The sequence below is a fragment of the Eptatretus burgeri genome, chromosome 8 (genome assembly GCF_056783735.1).
Source record: "Eptatretus burgeri isolate ZD-2024b chromosome 8, Ebu_testis_v1, whole genome shotgun sequence".
Classification (NCBI taxonomy): Eukaryota; Metazoa; Chordata; class Myxini; order Myxiniformes; family Myxinidae; genus Eptatretus; species Eptatretus burgeri.
Window position 1 is genome coordinate 482,065 of NC_140968.1, and position 17,531 is coordinate 499,595.

At 44.0% G+C, this 17,531-nt stretch overlaps 1 protein-coding gene across 9 annotated transcripts in view; it reads left to right on the top strand.

Moving 5' to 3' along the window:
• The window catches only part of UBE3C (ubiquitin protein ligase E3C), a 191,765-nt gene that overhangs the window by 45,953 nt on the left and 128,281 nt on the right, over window positions 1–17,531 (top strand). For 6 of the 9 annotated variants that reach the window (XM_085890523.1, XM_085890527.1, XM_085890522.1 and 3 more), the window contains 2 exons: window positions 17,035–17,121; window positions 17,320–17,373. In XM_085890523.1, coding sequence (XP_085746649.1) covers window positions 17,035–17,121; window positions 17,320–17,373 — 141 coding nt within the window. Of the gene's footprint in view, window positions 1–7,636; window positions 7,859–17,034; window positions 17,122–17,319; window positions 17,374–17,531 lie in introns of those variants that run through there. The other 3 variants (XM_085890529.1, XM_085890525.1, XM_085890530.1) reach the window with 3 other exon arrangements.

Below are 17,531 nucleotides of genomic sequence, written 5' to 3' on the forward strand. Positions count from 1 at the left end.
AAACTGCTCGTGTCGGTCGGCGATCTGCTTCTGGAGGGACGGATGTGTGAGTCTGCGATCTGCTTCGTGGAAAAGCCCCTCCCCGAAAAGCAAGGGGAACGGCTTGTGTGAGTCGGTGATCGGCTTTATGGAGAGTGGTTTTGGCCGGCTGTTCCTCCTCGGCCATGGACCCAGCCTGCGGAGCCCAAGACCCCGATTTGGCCTAGTCTGTTGAACAGACTAGTTCTACACTACACTACACTAGATTAGTGTAGACTAGTTACAGTTGACAGGTGAATGATATTGCCGCCATTTCCAGAGCTCACATGATCTCTCACAAGCTGCAAATATATGAAAGTCATTGCACTCCTGAAAGCTCTTGCCCACAAATATCAAGTGTCATGTTGGGTGGCTTGCAAATGTGAAGGAAAGAAGGGCAAATGTGAGCGAGCACTGAATCTTGAAACTCTCGCTGAAACTGATGGTTCAGAGGACAGTGACATCGATGATTGAATAAATCACACAATGTGACTGAACGATATAATTTTCATGAACATAAAGAGAAAAAGGCAATATATATCTTACTTGAGCCTTCTGACCTTGTTGAAAATTGATCAACATTCTACATTCCGGCATCGTGCCCAAAATATGGGGGTCAGGTTGAATTGTTATTAAGATTTGTGTGAATATCGGACTACATAGGAAACCTGTACATGTGGTGTGATAGATGGTTGAATTGGGATGATTTTGATGTGTGGATCAATGATATGAAGTGAGTATTGATGTAGATAAGGTCATTTTTATGTGATGCTGATGGCTAAACCCAAACAGATTATTTTTGGTGACTGCATGGAGACATTGCAGATAATCGCTGAATCGGCTTTCGGAAACCCTGCGGTATAAATGTAAGCACTATTTTCACAGTGAGGTACACTGATCTCAGAAGGTTGCCCTCTGGAATATTGTTCAGAAAGGTCTGAGGTTTGAAAAAAACATGAGGCAACCAAATATAGCATGAGGTGTCCACCAAAACCCCGGCGCTCCCCGACTATCTCGGTATAAAGCGCAACACCAATGCTGTTGTATGGAGTAATCTGGTCCATGATTATTATTTTTTTAACACATTGTCAAGGCTCGTATGAGAGCTAACACACAACGCACAACAAGGGGGGCAGGAGACAAGAGGGACGGGAGAGGGAAGGACAAAACAGTGGGGAACAGAGACATGAGGAGATCTGTGGAAGGGAGAGGGGTGGGTGGGGAACACTGCGTATACAAGATGGACACTACAGGGGATACAAGATAGACACTCCTTTTCAGGAAGGAAAGCAAGAAATTTGAAGGAGGTGGGGTTGGAGGTGGATTAACGGGGGTAGAAAAGATCTTAGTTTTGGATTTGGGAAGATAAGAGATGGTGGTTAACAGCTGTTTTGAAGACCTGGAGGGAAGAGTGGGATTGAAAAGTGTGTGGGAGTTTCTTGCAGAGGTGGGAAAAAAGAGGAATGAAAGAGTGAAGGTGACCGGTGAATCTTGATTTTGGAAGTTTTACCAGAAGGGGGTTGCTGGTGGACCTTGACCACCCTGCGGATATTTTGGGGGACAGATAGTAGACAGAGCAGGGGGGGGTACGGAGTGGAGATGGTAGAAGTCAGAAAAACCACTGACCTGCCTGCGGTAAGAGAGTGAGAGGCCCAACGACTCAGCCTCATCGCGGGAGATACCAATGATCCGAAATGCCTTGGTTTCTACAGTGTAAAGCCGAGAGAGGTGAGAGGCAGGAGCACCAGCCCAGGGGAGAGAGCAGTACTCCATCAGGCTGCGGATGAAAGCTTTGTATGTGGTCAGGAGCTCAGGTGGGCCGTGGATGGACTTTGCACGATGGAGGATTCCCAGTCAGTGACTGGCTTTGGAGGCCAGGTTGGAAATGTGGCTTTCCCAGGAAGGATCATGGCAGCTGTTGTGGCCCAAAAGTTTGAATGAAAGGACTTCATCAAGAAGACTGTTGAGAAAGTAGATGGGGGAGGGGGAGGGATTCCAGACGGTCCTTTTGGAGAGACATAGTGAGAGGGTGAGATTTGGCAGGAATGAAAGACATGTTCCACGTGTTGGACCAGATTGTGATTTTATCCAGATCTGCAGAGAGTGAAGAGGCTGCTGCTTATCGATCTGAGGGATGACAGATGGCACGACAGAGGGTGGAGTGGATAAGGTACCACATTGGAGGTTGTTAGCCAAAGTGAGGGCTTGTGGAGTGGCTGGTCAGGTTGCTAATTGGATTGTAAACTGGCTTAGTGATAGGAAGCAAGGAGTGGCCGTGAGTTGGAGGATGTCTTGCTAGGAGGATGTAAGGAGGGGGGTACCTCTGGGTTCATTACCTGGACCATTACTATTCATTATTTACATCAATTATTTGGTTAGTGGGGTGAAGAGTAAGCTTTCCAAATTTACAGATTATACAAACCATGGAGGTAAGGTGGATAACAGAGGATTACAGGATGTAAGGGGTAATTTTGGAGCATGTCACACAGGAGAAGGATCTGGGGGTGGTCATAGATATGGTAGGTAAGCAGGTAGCACAGTGCCAGGTAGCTATAAGTAAATTCAACCAAGCTATAGATTCGACCTTTCTTTCATCCCATCTCTAAAAATTCCTTCTGCTGCAAGGCTTACTCTCTCCATTCTCTTAACTCTTTAGTAGGGTCATATCCAGGACTCCCGTGACCATGGAGAGCACAAGTTCGTTTGAGGATGGATTTTGGTACTTTGGGGTATTTAGAAAAAAATGAGCTCCTATGCCCCTCCCAAAAGTGTGGGCTCACTCCACCAGAGGGCAAAATCCAAAATGGCCGCTGGCGGCCATCTTGGAAATTACACAATTACATAACTCTTGAGTAAAATAACTTACAGACATGAAATGTGTCGTTTTTTTACCAATTTAATGACTAGGGGTCCATTCCAGTGGTTATTCTTTCATTTCGTGGTCATCTTCAATGTGAAATCCAAGATGGCCGCCAACAGCCATATTGAATATGTGAATATTTCACATCTTCCAAACCAGTTAAGGTAGGAAGACGATTAAGGTATTGTTTCAAGTAATTATATGGCGTGAAATTCATTCCAGGTGTAACTTGTTGACTTGGACGGCATCTTCACGATGAAATCCAAAATGGCCACCAGTGGCCATCTTGGAAAAAAATTTTTAATACATAAATCTTGAGTAAATGAACATACAGGCATGAATTATGAAGTGTCTTTTTGACTAAAAATTAATTCCAGGTGTTACTTGCCCATTTTGAGGTCATCGTTGTTTGAGAAAATATGATCAAGGTTGTTTCTAACTCATTTTTATGGTCATTTTTGCAGCTCATTCATCATTTAGCTCATGCCTTTCCTCATTAATCTTATTGTTGGTGATGTACTTGAGCCAGCAGCGATGATGGTATCGTATCTCAGCTGCAAATGGGTCAGGTGTGGCATCAATCAGTTTGAGAATGCGATCTTTCATGTCCATGTCGTCTCGTAACACTGTATGCTTTTAAACACGCTCCAAGCCTTTTCTTGACTTACAAGATACAAAGTATTTAATTTCTGTCCAGGATGCTTTTTGTCTTCTGGACGCATGCACCAGACACATAAGTTTTTATCATGTAGATGCCCTATGCTCGAATGTAGACATTTCGGTGAAGGAGCTGGAAGGGGATCAGCAGCAGCAGATTTCTGGGTCTCAGACGCGGACGTCGATTCACTGCACACACAGGAAAAAAACAACAAGGTATTGAGTTCATGTGTGGTGGTAACAAATAGCAAATACAAGTTCAATTGAGGAAATCCAAACCCAATAAAACAGCAGGGTTGATCAAAGAGGCAAATGCAGACACAACAAATGAAGTTCAATTGTTAAAATTTTGCACCTCTTATTATGCATAAAAATGTGCAAGTGTAAAGAAAACATGAAACCAACAAACTCAACGAAATGAAATAGTGAGTTGCAACTAGTGTGAACAAATAAGCAGGAACTGTTCTCCAAGCACAAATAGCAGAAAAGGTCAGGGCAAAACAAGGCCAACGCAGTATTTAAACACAGACTGTAGAACTGTAACTGCAACTGTAGCGGTTACCTGCTTTGTTCACTATATGCAGATTTTCGCTTTTCAGCTTGCTGGAGCTTTCTCTTGCTTGAAATAGACAGGTAACATTCCTTGTGCATGTTAAGACCTTTGTGTCCCTTTTCCCAGTTGGCACTCTCATACACCATGCCAAACCTCTCAAGCCCCCTCCAATTAGCTACTTTTTCATGCAAGCTTTGCCACTTTCCACTGGAAATCCCATCAAGTGAGTCTTCCTGATCAATATGATCACCACATTGCAACACATTGAGGAGGGAGGTTGCTACTTCTGCTACTGGTTGATTCTTCAGACATGTTAGTCTGAACTCAGTTAATTCTGTAACTCAACAGTTGGGATGTGATGTGGTGACTGATCAGTTGTAGTGGCAGTCGGTGGTCTTTTGCTTGCAGAAATCCAATGATCCTGTGACAAAATAAACAGCATAATTACTGTAAAGTAAAAAGCTACAAAATTTTGGAAGGTGGGACAGATTCAAATATTCAACATGGCCATTGGCAGCCATCTTGAATTTCATGTTAAAGATTACCACAAAATGAGAAAATAACCACTGAAATGGAATCCTAGTCATTAAATTAGTAAAAAAACGACGCTTATTTAATGTCTGTAAGTCATTTTACTCATATCAAGAGTTATGTAATAGTGTAATGTAATATTTTACTCAGCCAAGCGAATCGGTCCATGACCATATTTGGGAATGGAATTCCATCCCCGAACGAATTCCGAACACGTCTGCATTCCAGCGAGCGCGCGGAGAATGCCGGGAGCAGAGGGTTGTCGCTGTGAGAGCGAAGATGGCGTTGTTGTTGTAGTTGTAGATGTAGTAGCCGTAGTTGTTGTGAGTGATCTAAAAATCCTAACTATTAAAATAATTCACGGCGCATGTGCATTTATTCACCCAATAAATGAGGGACGGGGACCCTAACTAAAAACACATACTTACCGATATAACTGTTCTATAGGACCTGTATGTTGAGTGCTCACGGCTTCCAGATTCGAAACACTACTTCTGCACTCCATCCATCTTCCAATGTATATAAACAAATCTCTTTTTTTTTTTTTACAAATCTGTGAGATTTTTTAAATCTCATTTTGCAATACTTGTTCATCTTCCATTATTAATCGGTATTTTTTCCAACTTCAGCGAAAATTCATCCCACCTCCTCTTAAATCCACCTCCTCCTAACTACTTCCCTGTTATAGCCCCTCCTTTTACTCCACCCATCTTGCCCCCAATTCTATATCCTCTCTCAGCAGCATCTCTCCACCATCCTCTGCCACACCAACAGTTCCTCCTCTGCTATCCAAAACTGTATGGTTTTCTAACATCTGTGGGCTCCGTTCCAACCTAACAAATGTCTCACACTCTCATTCAGCACACTCCTCAATATCTCCAACATGCTCTTTTTCCTCTCATCACACCTTCCCCTCTTCCCACCCCCTCAAATCTTGTTCCTCCCCCCGCCCACTCCCATCTTTACCATACCGCTCCCCAGTCTCATCCTTCCACTCTCCTCTCCTCCCTCTCCCTTCTTCCTCCTTTCCCGTGACCGTGCCTGTTCTCCCTCAATCTCAATTCAGCCACATCCTCCCTCTTTAAAGCAAACTTCACTCTCTTCCCCCACCCCCCAAACTTTCCCCTCACCTTTCTCAAAAGCTCCCCTTAGTCATCCAAACCAATTCTCCCCCTCACCCTTCTCCCTCAATTCTCCTTGCTCTTGATCCACTGGCCCCTTGATCCACCAAACTCTTGATCTAACCACAAGTACATTTTAAACCTTTAAAGTAACTTTTACCAGTTGTAGATATGATTATTCTTGTGTTTTATGATTTTTGTTGTTTTTTAAACCTGTGTCTGTTGTGCATCTGCACGTTGTTGTTGCTGCGTCGTCGTTGTCGTCGTCGTCGTCGTCGTCGTCATTGCTGTTGAGGGTCTTACTTTTCATCTCTGTACACTCCTTTTTAAAAGGACGTTTGGCTCTGTGTGATATTGGTTATTCATATGCGAGTTCACCTGCAGATTCATAAATGATGATGACATAGGTTAACCTTACCATACACGCACCATTACTGGCATATTTGTCATGATACATAAGATACATGCAGTGGGAATTTAATGTTTGAGTTGCGAGCTTCACACATGCCGAAGCGAAGGAACACGAAAAGCCATTGAAAGGGTGCCGTACTCCCTCACTGCCATGGTAAGGGTGCCGTACTCCGTCACTGCCATGGTTATGAATGCCATACTCCCTCATTGCCATGGTAAGGGTGCCGTACTCCCTCACTGCAATGGTACGGGTGCCGTAATCCGTCACTGCCATGATAAAGGTGCCGTACTCCGTCACTGCCATGGTAAGGGTGCCGTACTCCCTCACTGCCATGGTAAGGGTGCCGTACTCCCTCACTGCCATGGTAAGGGTGCCATACTCCCTCACTGCCATGGTAAGGGTGCCGTAATCCGTCACTGCCATGGTACGGGTGCCGTAATCCGTCACTGCCATGATAAGGGTGCCGTACTCCGTCACTGCCATGGTAAGGTGCCGTACTCCATCACTGCCATTGTTATGGTGCTGTACTACATCACTGCCATTGTAAGAATGCCGTACTACGTCACTGCCATTGTTATGGTGCCGTACTACGTCACTGCCATTGTTGGGGTGCTTTACTCCGTCACTGCCATTGTAGGGGTGCCGTACTACGTCACTGCCATTGTTATGGTGCCGTACTACGTCACTGCCATTGTAAGGGTGCTGTACTACGTCACTGCCATTGTTATGGTGCCGTACTACGTCACTGCCATTGTAGGGGTGCTGTACTACGTCACTGCCATTGTAAGGGTGCTGTACTACGTCACTGCCATTGTTATGGTGCCGCACATACGTCACTGAGTCAGTTCGTGAATTCGCTCACACTCGATCTCAGATCTACCCTCATCTATATACACCGTCGAATCTCTGCATTATTTAAGATTCGTTGGATTCCACCTCCGTGATCGCCCGGCCGAGTCACACGATTATTGTGATGTTTTATTGCTCCATCTCCTGTTTTTGTAATGAAAACGAACTTCTTTCTTTTTCCGTCAGGAGAGCATAGCAAACAGTTGAAGTTTCCTCATGAGAAACCGCGTTCCTTCAGGTTATGGAGGAGCACGAAGGGGCAGTTTCTGTCCAATTCATCATGTTCCATCTTTGGAAGTTGGACAATATTAATTTCCTTCGAATTGTGGCAAATTATTTTCTTTGTACAAGCTTTTAATTCCTTTCTCTTTTTCATTAACTTGTTCACCAACCGTTGGAGATTTTATAAAAGTTGAAGAATGGTAAACGAAAGATTTTAGTTTATAATTTAGCTCAACTTGTAATTCCACCTTCATGCCCTTTTATATTCTCCGATTATCACGTTTAACTTGGACATGTGTATGAGGAATTTTAACATTGGCACCATGATGAGACTGCCCTTGTTTTCACATCGACACAACAAAAGGAAAGTGTGGACGTGAAAGGAAACGGTGGAAGGTTGACATCGTTTCCGGGGGAAAGGTTAAAGGGCTGTTTTGGGGTAAACGGAGCTCACGCTTCCGGGGGCTGAGTTCGAACCTAGTTAGTGTGAATGTGATCAAGTTAATCAGTTAGTTTGTTGGAAAGTGAGTGAATTTTTTTTTTTTTACGATCACTCGAGGAAAAGGATACCTTTATCTCGACAGACAGGTCGGTACACATCGGTGTAGTCGTGAATCGGGGCTGTGTCGGTCTCGGTACGTTTTACCATTCCCCATTTCCCATTTCCTTCCCTAACTACCTATACCCGGTTGGTTTCCCCATTTCCTTCCCTAACTACCTATACCCAGTTTGTTTACCCATTTCCTTCCTTAACTACCTATACCCGGTTTGTTTCCCCATTTCCTTCCTAAACTACCTATACCCGGTTGGTTTCCCCATTTCCTTCTCAAACTACCTATACCCGGTTGGTTTCCCCATTTCCTTCCCAAATTACCTATACCCAGTTTGTTTCCCCATTTCCTTCCCTAACTACCTATACCCGGTTGGTTTCCCCATTTCCTTCCCAAACGACCTATACCCAGTTTGTTTTCCCCATTTCCTTCCCTAACTACCTATACCCGGTTTATTTCCACATTTCCTTCCCTAACTGCCTATTCCTGGTTTATTTCCCCATTTCCTTCCCAAACTACCTATACCCAATTTTGTTTTGCCCATTTCCTTCCCTAACTACCTATACCCGGTTTATTTCCGCATTTCCTTCCCTAACTACCTATACCCAGTTTGTTTTCCCCATTTCCTTCCCTAACTACCTATACCCGGTTTGTTTCCCCCATTTCCTTCCCTAACTACCTATACCCGGTTTGTTTTCCCCATTTCCTTCCCTAACTACCTATACCCGGTTTATTTCTGCATTTCTTTCCCTAACTACCTATACCCGGTTTATTTCCGCATTTCCTTCCCTAACTACCTATACCCGGTTTGTTTTGCCCATTTCCTTCCCTAACTACCTATACCCGGTTTGTTTTGCCCATTTCCTTCCCTAACTACCTATACCCGGTTTATTTCCGCATTTCCTTCCCTAACTACCTATACCTGGTTTGTTTTCCCCATTTCCTTCCCTAACTACCTATACCTGGTTTGTTTTCCCCATTTCCTTCCCTAAGCCTTCCCCCCCCCCCCAAAAAAAATGTTGGGTTTCTGGTAACATGCCCCCCAAAGAATGGGGTAGGTTAGTAGGGATATATTTTGGGGGGGGTGGGGGGGATTTATTTATTTTTGGACGTGTTTAAATGTAATCTATACAGTATTTTAGATTCTCCATCTTTCCAACCAGTATGTTGACAGTTGAAAAGATATAGAATCATGACCTTGACCATGTCCATCGTGAGACACCAAATTAGGGGTAAAACAGGACTGGGTCCACAAATCGCAGGATCGCATGACACCAATTTATTATCTCTGTAAGGTTTACTTTAAACAGTGAATCTGGTCTCAGCAATGATAAACACAGCACATCATGAACATGGCTCAACAGGACATATTGTTGTGGTGCCGGGTTCGGGGACGAGGAACAAACGCCAGATGGAGCAGTTTGGCCGTCTCCCACCGTGCACCCGAAATTGAAGTTCGTCACCCCGGATAACTCCGAAGTCGACAGGTCGCTTAATGGACCGTGGACGCCAATATTTCAATCGCTTAGTGTAGGGTTATTCGTCTTTAGCCAAAATACCTTAGTCACTACGCGATTTAAACTACCGGGGAAGCCACACCCTTGACCGGCTTTGTCTGAACCGGGTCGCTGTTACCGACTCAGATCCGGCGTAACCGAGTGGGAATTAGCAAAGCCGCGCCGGCCCAAATAACAATTTACGGCACAATCGGCCTCACTATAACTCAACCCCGAACCATGCTAGGCCAATGAGAGAAAGCACAGAAAACGAGCTGGTACATTTAACAAGAGGGTTTATTTTACAAATAATAATCAGGAAGGGAGACACAGAGCACGGGTAAACCGACTAAAATGCAATGTACAATAAGCAAGGCACTTATGCAGTTCTACTTATAAGACTGGCCACAAATAGACACACACACCCAAAAAGAAATGCCGCCAACTGGCCTTTATTCGGACCCTCCAGCCACGGAGGATAGGCAAGCTGGGGGTTAGAGTTTGGTCGGGTACCTGGCCGCCTCGTGCAGTTTTACCAACCCGCACTTGTGGAGCTCGGAGTCCGTGGAAGGGAATGGGCATCCCCAGCTCGAGCGCTTCAACACAACCCACCACGGTGGAACTCAAACCCACGAACTAGAATCCAACGAGCGCAGCCAAGATGCTACGATCGACCCGGCCAGCCACGAACGATGACCGACGACCAGGAGAGCCCAGCAGACTAGAAGCAAGGAACGACCTCCAAGGAACCCCCCCCCACCGGATACAGCTCGCGGTCCTTCTTATCCCTCCTCCGTGCGGGGTGTAGGGATCCGCTCTTGGGTAACTCACCTCCGGATTGGACGGGACGTTTTCAGGTGTCGTGGTGGCCAGCCGCGATTGGAGGAGGGGCGTGTCGGCGTCACGGTGTTCCTCCTCCAAGAGAGGCCCTGTTGTCTTCCCCAGTGTCGACAGGGGAGACATTCTTCTTTGATGGGGCTGAGTCAGAGCTCCGAGGCGAGGGGCCTCCACCCACGTCCATAGTCAGAAACAGGTGCGTTATGGCGCCGTGGTGTGAAGTGAAGGTTTGGCGGGTGAAGCGCTTGTTCGCCCGCAGAGTGGGAGGAGGAGTGAAGTGACGATTTTGTTGGCGTTGGTAGATTTAAAGATTTAAAAAAACCTGACTATAAAAGAAACCCTGACTATAAAAAAAGCTGACTGTGCAAAAGGCTTCCAAATTCGTAACAATACGAAGGAATTGAAGAATACTAATCTCCCATTAATCATCCATGAAAATCATGTATATTCACATATTACATCCTTTACAGTTGATAAAAATCTGACATTACCCCCTTTGTGGGCATCCATGAGGTGTATAAAGCATGAGTCACATTTGCTCTACGGCTCGGATACGGCGGCCGTCCCCCCCCTGAATTGACAGAAACGTGCGGCGGCCACAGATTTTCTTGGTGGCCTCAGTGTGGCCCTACGCCATATGGCTATCTTTTACAGGGCGTAGGGGTCTCCGTGGAATTAAAGCGCGGAGTTATAACTTTTTTTCATTTCTAGGTTGGCCGTAGCAATTCGACAAGCCGTAGCCATGACGTAGATGTGTTCCACGTCGACCGTACGTAGGGAGTACGGTGGGCTTGCGTTATTCGTGCATTTTCCGTAGGCTCTTATAAATGAAAAATGAATTTTGCCAATCCCCAAAAAATTACGGTGGCCGCACTATTTCCGTGTTCGCCTTAGGGCCCCCCTGCGGTCGCCTTGCGGGCACCTTGAGGCTACCTTGCGTCTGCCTTGAAAATTCTATGGCCGCCGCAGGGACGCCCTAAGGTCACCGTGCGACATCAAATCAAAGACCGTACGGCACCCCCACGTTTTTGGTCTCCACAATTTCTAAATACCCTGTGCGGTTACCCGAAAAATAAAAACATGTGACTGCTACATTGTGTGACCGTGCCGCCCTATAATTGCTAGTGGCCGTAGATTTTTTAGACCCTACGGCCGCCGAGCCAAATGTGACTGAAGCATAACTCTTCAAAATAAGAAACTTTAACCTGGCCCTGACCCCCAACGAATGCACTTTACATTTAATCTGCATTATACGTTAACATAGCAATTGTTATACAACCCCCCCCCCCAAGATATCTCCTCTCTCTCTTCTCCCTCCTTTCTCTCCCCTCCCCCTTTTGCCCCTCCATCCCTCCTCTGCTTTCTCCTCACTCTCTGCTCCCTCCCCCCTCCCCCTCCTCCCCTCCTCCCCTGTATTCTTGTAACAGCTGGTATTTGCTGGTATAAAATAAAAAGGGTACACTGTTCTGTTTGCAGGGTATAAACAGCCCCTTCCCCCAACAAAGTACGTCATCCCGTCTCGTAAAGGCACACACGAAACTGAGATTGTAAGATCTTGCAATTTTTCTTGCTTTGTAACAAAAGTGCCTGAAAATAATTTTCAAGAAATTCAGTTCTGTATTTTAAAATCATCAGAACAAATATTTTACCTCCGCCATCGAAGATCGGAGGTTATTGTTTTCACCCCTTTCTGTTTGTTTGTTTGTTTGTTTGTGAACAGTATTACGGAAAAACTCCTCGACGGATTTGGACGAAACTTGGTGGGGGGTTCGGTCTGGTCCAAAGATCATGCCATTAGATTTTGGACTTGGTCCAAAATCCAATATGGCTGCTATGGTGGCCATTTTGAAAAAAATATTTGAATTTATTTTTTTTTTGCATCTCTACATGTTTTAAGTGATTTTCAACCCTCCCCCCCCAAAAAAAAAATGTTGGAGAAAAAAAACAATTTTGCAAATTTTTTTTCAACAAAATTTCGATATATATATATATATATATTTTTTTGCATTTCTACATGTTATAAGTGATTTCCAACAAAAATGCCAAAATTATAATTGCGGCTGATTTTGGAACTTCAGGTGGATATCCCCACGTAAAATCAATTTCTGTCTCAAAGAATCTAGTTATGACGAATGAATTGAGTATGTAAAAGTTAAAATTAAAAGGGAAAGTTGCAAACTATAACTCTGTGAGCACTGTTGACGTCAAATTTAATGAATAGGATATCAGGTTCACTTCAGTCACCTAGCAGTATTGGCGGCGGAGGTTTTGCACTCTACCGAGTGCTCCCCCTCGAGTTACACTTTGTTTTCAATTTTAGACCTGTGTTTACAATAAGCTTCTTCTACTTCATATTCTTCTTCACAACCTACCTTTTAGTTGTTTGTTTTTTGGTGGTAGCTGTTTTTCATCTGACCTAAGTATGTCAAATGCAGACCTCATGGGTCTGACATCTTGTGTGTCTTGGTGACCACATCTGTGACCATGGGACAAAAAAAAACGTTTCATTGTTATCTCATCTGACCAGAAAACCATTCTCCACATGCCTGCAGTGTCATCACGATGATGTTTCACAAACTCCATACGAGATTTTAGATGTCTTTTTACCTCCACTTCCGAAGGTGAATGAGGTTATGTTTTCACCCCTTTCTGTCTGTCTGTCTGTCTGTCTGCCTGTCTGTCTGTGCACATGATATCTCAAAAAGTTGTGAACAGACTATGACAAAACTTGGTGGATGATTTGGGTAGGTGACAAGAACAAGTCGATGAGGTTTTAGTTCAGGTCCGAATCCAAATCTGGTCTATCAGTGGGATACAAAACGTGAACTGTTCATTCAGCCTGACAGAGGTATGGGCTCTTCTGAGTTTTAAGCAAACAAACGTTGCCCTTGAGGTCTGTTTTGAGGCCACCAAAGGCTGCGATAAAGTGGATATTTGGATGTGGGGTCAGACAGTGCTGCTGCCGCCGCTCGCTCACAGGCAAAAGGCAATCACCATGAAGCCAATCCAGTGGCCTGCAAAAGTATTCAGCCCCCTCCAAAGTTTTCACATTTTGATCTCACCTGAGGTTATTCCATGACGTTTTCAAATCAAACTTAATATATCGAGTGTTCACAAACTACTCCAAAGTGATAAAGCTAAAAAATGAAGATAAAATATGAATAAGTTCGATTAACAGAAAAAAATCAGATGATTCTCAGTTCTAAAAGTATTGAAACCCCTTTACCCAATTAACCCCAAATCACTTCAGGAGTAAATTATTTGTTTGAAAGGCTACAAAATAAGTGGAATGGGTGCTACCTGTATGTAATCATTGGTTTAACATTAACATTAAACTCCCCCACTTGTCTAAGGAGTTTTAAGGTGTAACTCACTTGGTCAACCAACAAGGCAAACATGAAGACCAAGCAGCTTTCCAAAGAAGTCAGACATAAAGTGGTGGAGAAGCATCGTTCAGGAGAGAGTTATAATATGATATCAAAATCACTCATTAACCCTTTGAGTACGGGGAAATACATCATTAACAAGTGGAAGACTTATCATTCCACCCAGACTCTACCGCTCATCAGATCAGGTCGCTGATCAGGTCGCTGATACCGCAGACTCAGATCAGGTCGCTCATCCAAACTCGGCAGCCAGGCAAGCAGGAAACTGGTTCGGGATGTCACTGTAAATCCAACAATGACTTTGAAAGATCTCCAAGGCTCTGTGTCTGAGATGGAGGTCAGAGTTCATCAATCAACAATATCCCATTCGCTTCACAAAGATGGCCTCAATGGACAGGTGGCAAGAAACAACCTATTACTGAACTAGAAGGGCACTCGGTAGAGCACATACCTCCGCCACGTAAGGCCAAAAAAAAAAAATGTTGCATTGGCGTAACCCGCCCGACCCTCAAAATTCCGCCGACCCTACGGTTTTTTTTTATCGATATCAAGTATCTTGTTGATTGCGATCGCGATCGCAAAAACCCGGAAGTGTTTCGGACAGAACCCGCTGCACGCTGCGCTATGCATATGTCATAGTTTAGCTCGCTGTGTGTGTGTGTGTGTGTGTGTGTGTGTGTGTGTGTGTGTGTGTGTGTGTGTGTGTGTGTGTGTGTGTGTGTGTGTGTGTGTGTGTGTGTGTGTGTGTGTGTGTGTGTGTGTGCGAAACGGCTCTGCATATCATCTGTACGAGGGAGAGATATTGCGCCTCGCTCGATCAGTACGTCGTCTGTTGTTTCCAACATGGCCGCGTACTCTATCAAGATTACTGACATGCTTGGGCCTAAAAAACTGTTCAGCGTCTTACGAAAATGCGACAAAGATGCGAGGCTTGGAGATATCATTCAGGGAATTGCAGACATAAATTGTGACACTGCTCCAATACTTTCCTCCGTGCAAGCATCTAGCAGTGATGGAGGGTCCTTTTCGGACGTTTTGGCGGCGGAAAAGGTGTCTATCTTAGACGACTTCGGTTATCGCTTCGTCGTCTCTTGGGACCACAAAAATCTGTTCGATTTAGAAGAAATTTGTCTTACCAGAGGTAAAGACATGTTTTGCATGATTTGTTAAAAAAATTACTTCAACTTGGGCGATTATTTGACTTAGAGAGGTTTGACTTCGGCAGAGTTCACTGTATTTGCTATTAAAAATGTTGATATATGTGTGAACAGCACCGAAAAGGCTATAAACCAGCATCTTGTGTATTCCCCTGGAGATGGTGCCTGAGATATCTCAGGCTTGGCAGGGGCTGATTCAGGATCTTGGGGAAAGGGGGGCTTCATCCGCCAAAGGCGAAAGGCCCTAGCCCCAGCAGGAAGTTTGGGGGGCCTCCCCCAGGGAAAAAAAAATATTTAAAGGGTCTTCATATGGGATTTCCTGGCATCTGACGATATAATTTACACATCTTAGAGCTGTTGTCAGTGGTGTACCGTCGTACTCAGTAGACAAAGCATTGGAGGGGCAGAGTGTTGTTCGTGAACAATGCTCTGCCCCTCCAATGCTTTGTCTACCATGTACGACAGTACGCCACTGGCTGTTGTAAAAACTACAGTCAACCTTGTCTAAGTCGAATCTGTTAGGACTGAAGAAATAGCTTAGATTTAAAGGTGTAAAAACAAAAGAATATAAAGAGAAGAGAACTTGATAAGATCTTTGACTTAGGCGATTATTCGACTTATGCAAGTTCGATTTAGGCAAGGTTCACTGTACTAGTTTTTTTTTTTTGAGTGGGGGGGGGGGTCGCCGACAAAAAGGGGGGGTACTCGAGCCAAGGGAGATTTTGGGAGGGATTTATTTAAAAAAAATAAAAATAAAAATAAAAATCCCTACCTACCTACCCTATTTTTCAGTGACCCGTTACGCCAATGCAACATTTTTTTTTTTTTGGCATAATGCCTGATCCACAAGAACAGATCCGGCCCAATACATTTTTCAGTTATCATGCTATATATAGTTTTTGGTCCGATCTCTCAATGGTGAAGAATCACTTTCAAAATTAAATAATTCTCGTATCCGGATCTGGATCTTCACCAAAATCGAATCAATTTGTCCTTGAAAACACAACCTCTGTCCACCTCGGGTGGTGGAGGTAAAAAAGTAACTTTTATTTGAAAATGCGAAAGAAATATAAAAAAAAACTTGTCAGAACTATTGTTTTGTAAACTGGTTTTAATTCTCTTTTTTTATTTTGACTGTATACCAAAGAGGACATGTGTTGGTGAGATAACATGAAAATCTCATGATTTATTCATGACTGTCAACCCGAGCTCGATAACCATGGCCTGCGTTGCAGTTTGCATCACTCAGACTTTTAAATTCCCCAAGTTGTATCTCTTCAAATGCAATGCCGTCTCTTATCGAAACTAAGCTTTCCTCCTTTGCTTGCTTCAAGGCACCTGTAGAGCATGTTCATTGGATTACTTGTACATATTTAACAACCGGTGAGGGTGAGCAGGCCAAGATAATCGACAAAAGCTTGTGCCGTAAGAGGAAAGATTCCTTTCTGCAGCACTTGCATTTGCATTACTCTGTTTGTACGTATTGCTTCACATTTTATTAACACTGCATTGCACTTGTACTTCAGAATCTGAATACTACAAGTTAATTGTATATTTTAACATTCTGAATGCACATATATATCAAGAAGAATGTGCAAGAAAAGTTGCTTTTGTTTTCGGTAAACAAACTTGCACCGGTTTCATTGGCATGACGGAAGGAGTATCCGCTTCGAGTCTGGCAGGTCTGTCGTTCAAACCCAGGCATGTCCCACCAAAGGCTTTAAAAATGGAACATGTTGCATCCTTGCTTGACGTTCAGCATTTAAAGCGATAAGACCACGGACAATCCTCAGAGATCGACATCCATGGGGAGGAGGAAATACCTCCGTAGAAAATTCCCCGCTGAGTGCGGTGAGAAAGGCGGTGCCATTGTTGTGATGTTGCCGGTACACAGAGTATCCAGGGAGGTGATATCACTTCCACCAAGCTCAGTGGCTGTGTTCGTCTCGTCCAACAGTCCTGTGTTGTGCTTCGTGTAGTCGTCTGTATGTCCATGTGTGAGATGTTTGTGGCAGCTTGTAGACTTAACTCTCAATGATGCCTAAAATAGTTTTAACAGTTTTTAACACAGCTCAGGATTTGCACCACTTTGAGATGTGTTTAAGTTGTCTAACCTCTGAAAGATAGTAGTGCTCTCCTGGTGAGGATTGTGACCTTAGCCTAATTGTTTGGAACTCTTCAAAGTATGAAAAGTGTGCTTTTAAATGCACACCATTCAATAATACTGGTTGGTATTGCTTTCTGCTTACCTCTTCTTATTCTTCTTCTTCTTCTTCTTCTTCCTCTTCTTCTTCTTCTTCTTCTTCTTCTTCTTCTTCTTATTCTTCTTCTTCTTCTTCTTCTTCCTCTTCTTCTTCTTCTTCTTCGTCTTCTTCTTTTTGTAGGTTTTGCAACAGCTGCACAGGATGTTCAGCTTTGAGGGAGATTTTAGGACTAAACCCAAGGTCTCTCTCGGAGGAGCCAGCAAACAAGTCGGTCTCATTGCCTTTTGTAACCTGGGTGGGAATGATGTATTTATCATGTGAAAATTGAGGGTCTTTGCTCTGCTTTCATTACTCGTCTTAGTTTTCATAAAATATTGCTTTTATCGTTTACTTTATGTACTTACACTTGCAGTCCTCATGCAGAACAAGCAGAATATTTGAGCTGTGACTTCTTTTATTCTGCAGGAGGAGAAGTCATCGCTCCTGAGCCGAACATTAGATGAGAGGCGGAAGAGAGAGGTTGGTTGTGTTGCATGTTTTAGCAATGGTAAATACATGATTAAAATGCCGACCAAAACGTCATGCTTGAATGGCATTTGTCAGGAAAAATTAAAAGTGGTACTTGGACGGATGGTCAGTCTCTCGTCCACTGTCTTTGGTGAAATGTTCACTTCTTT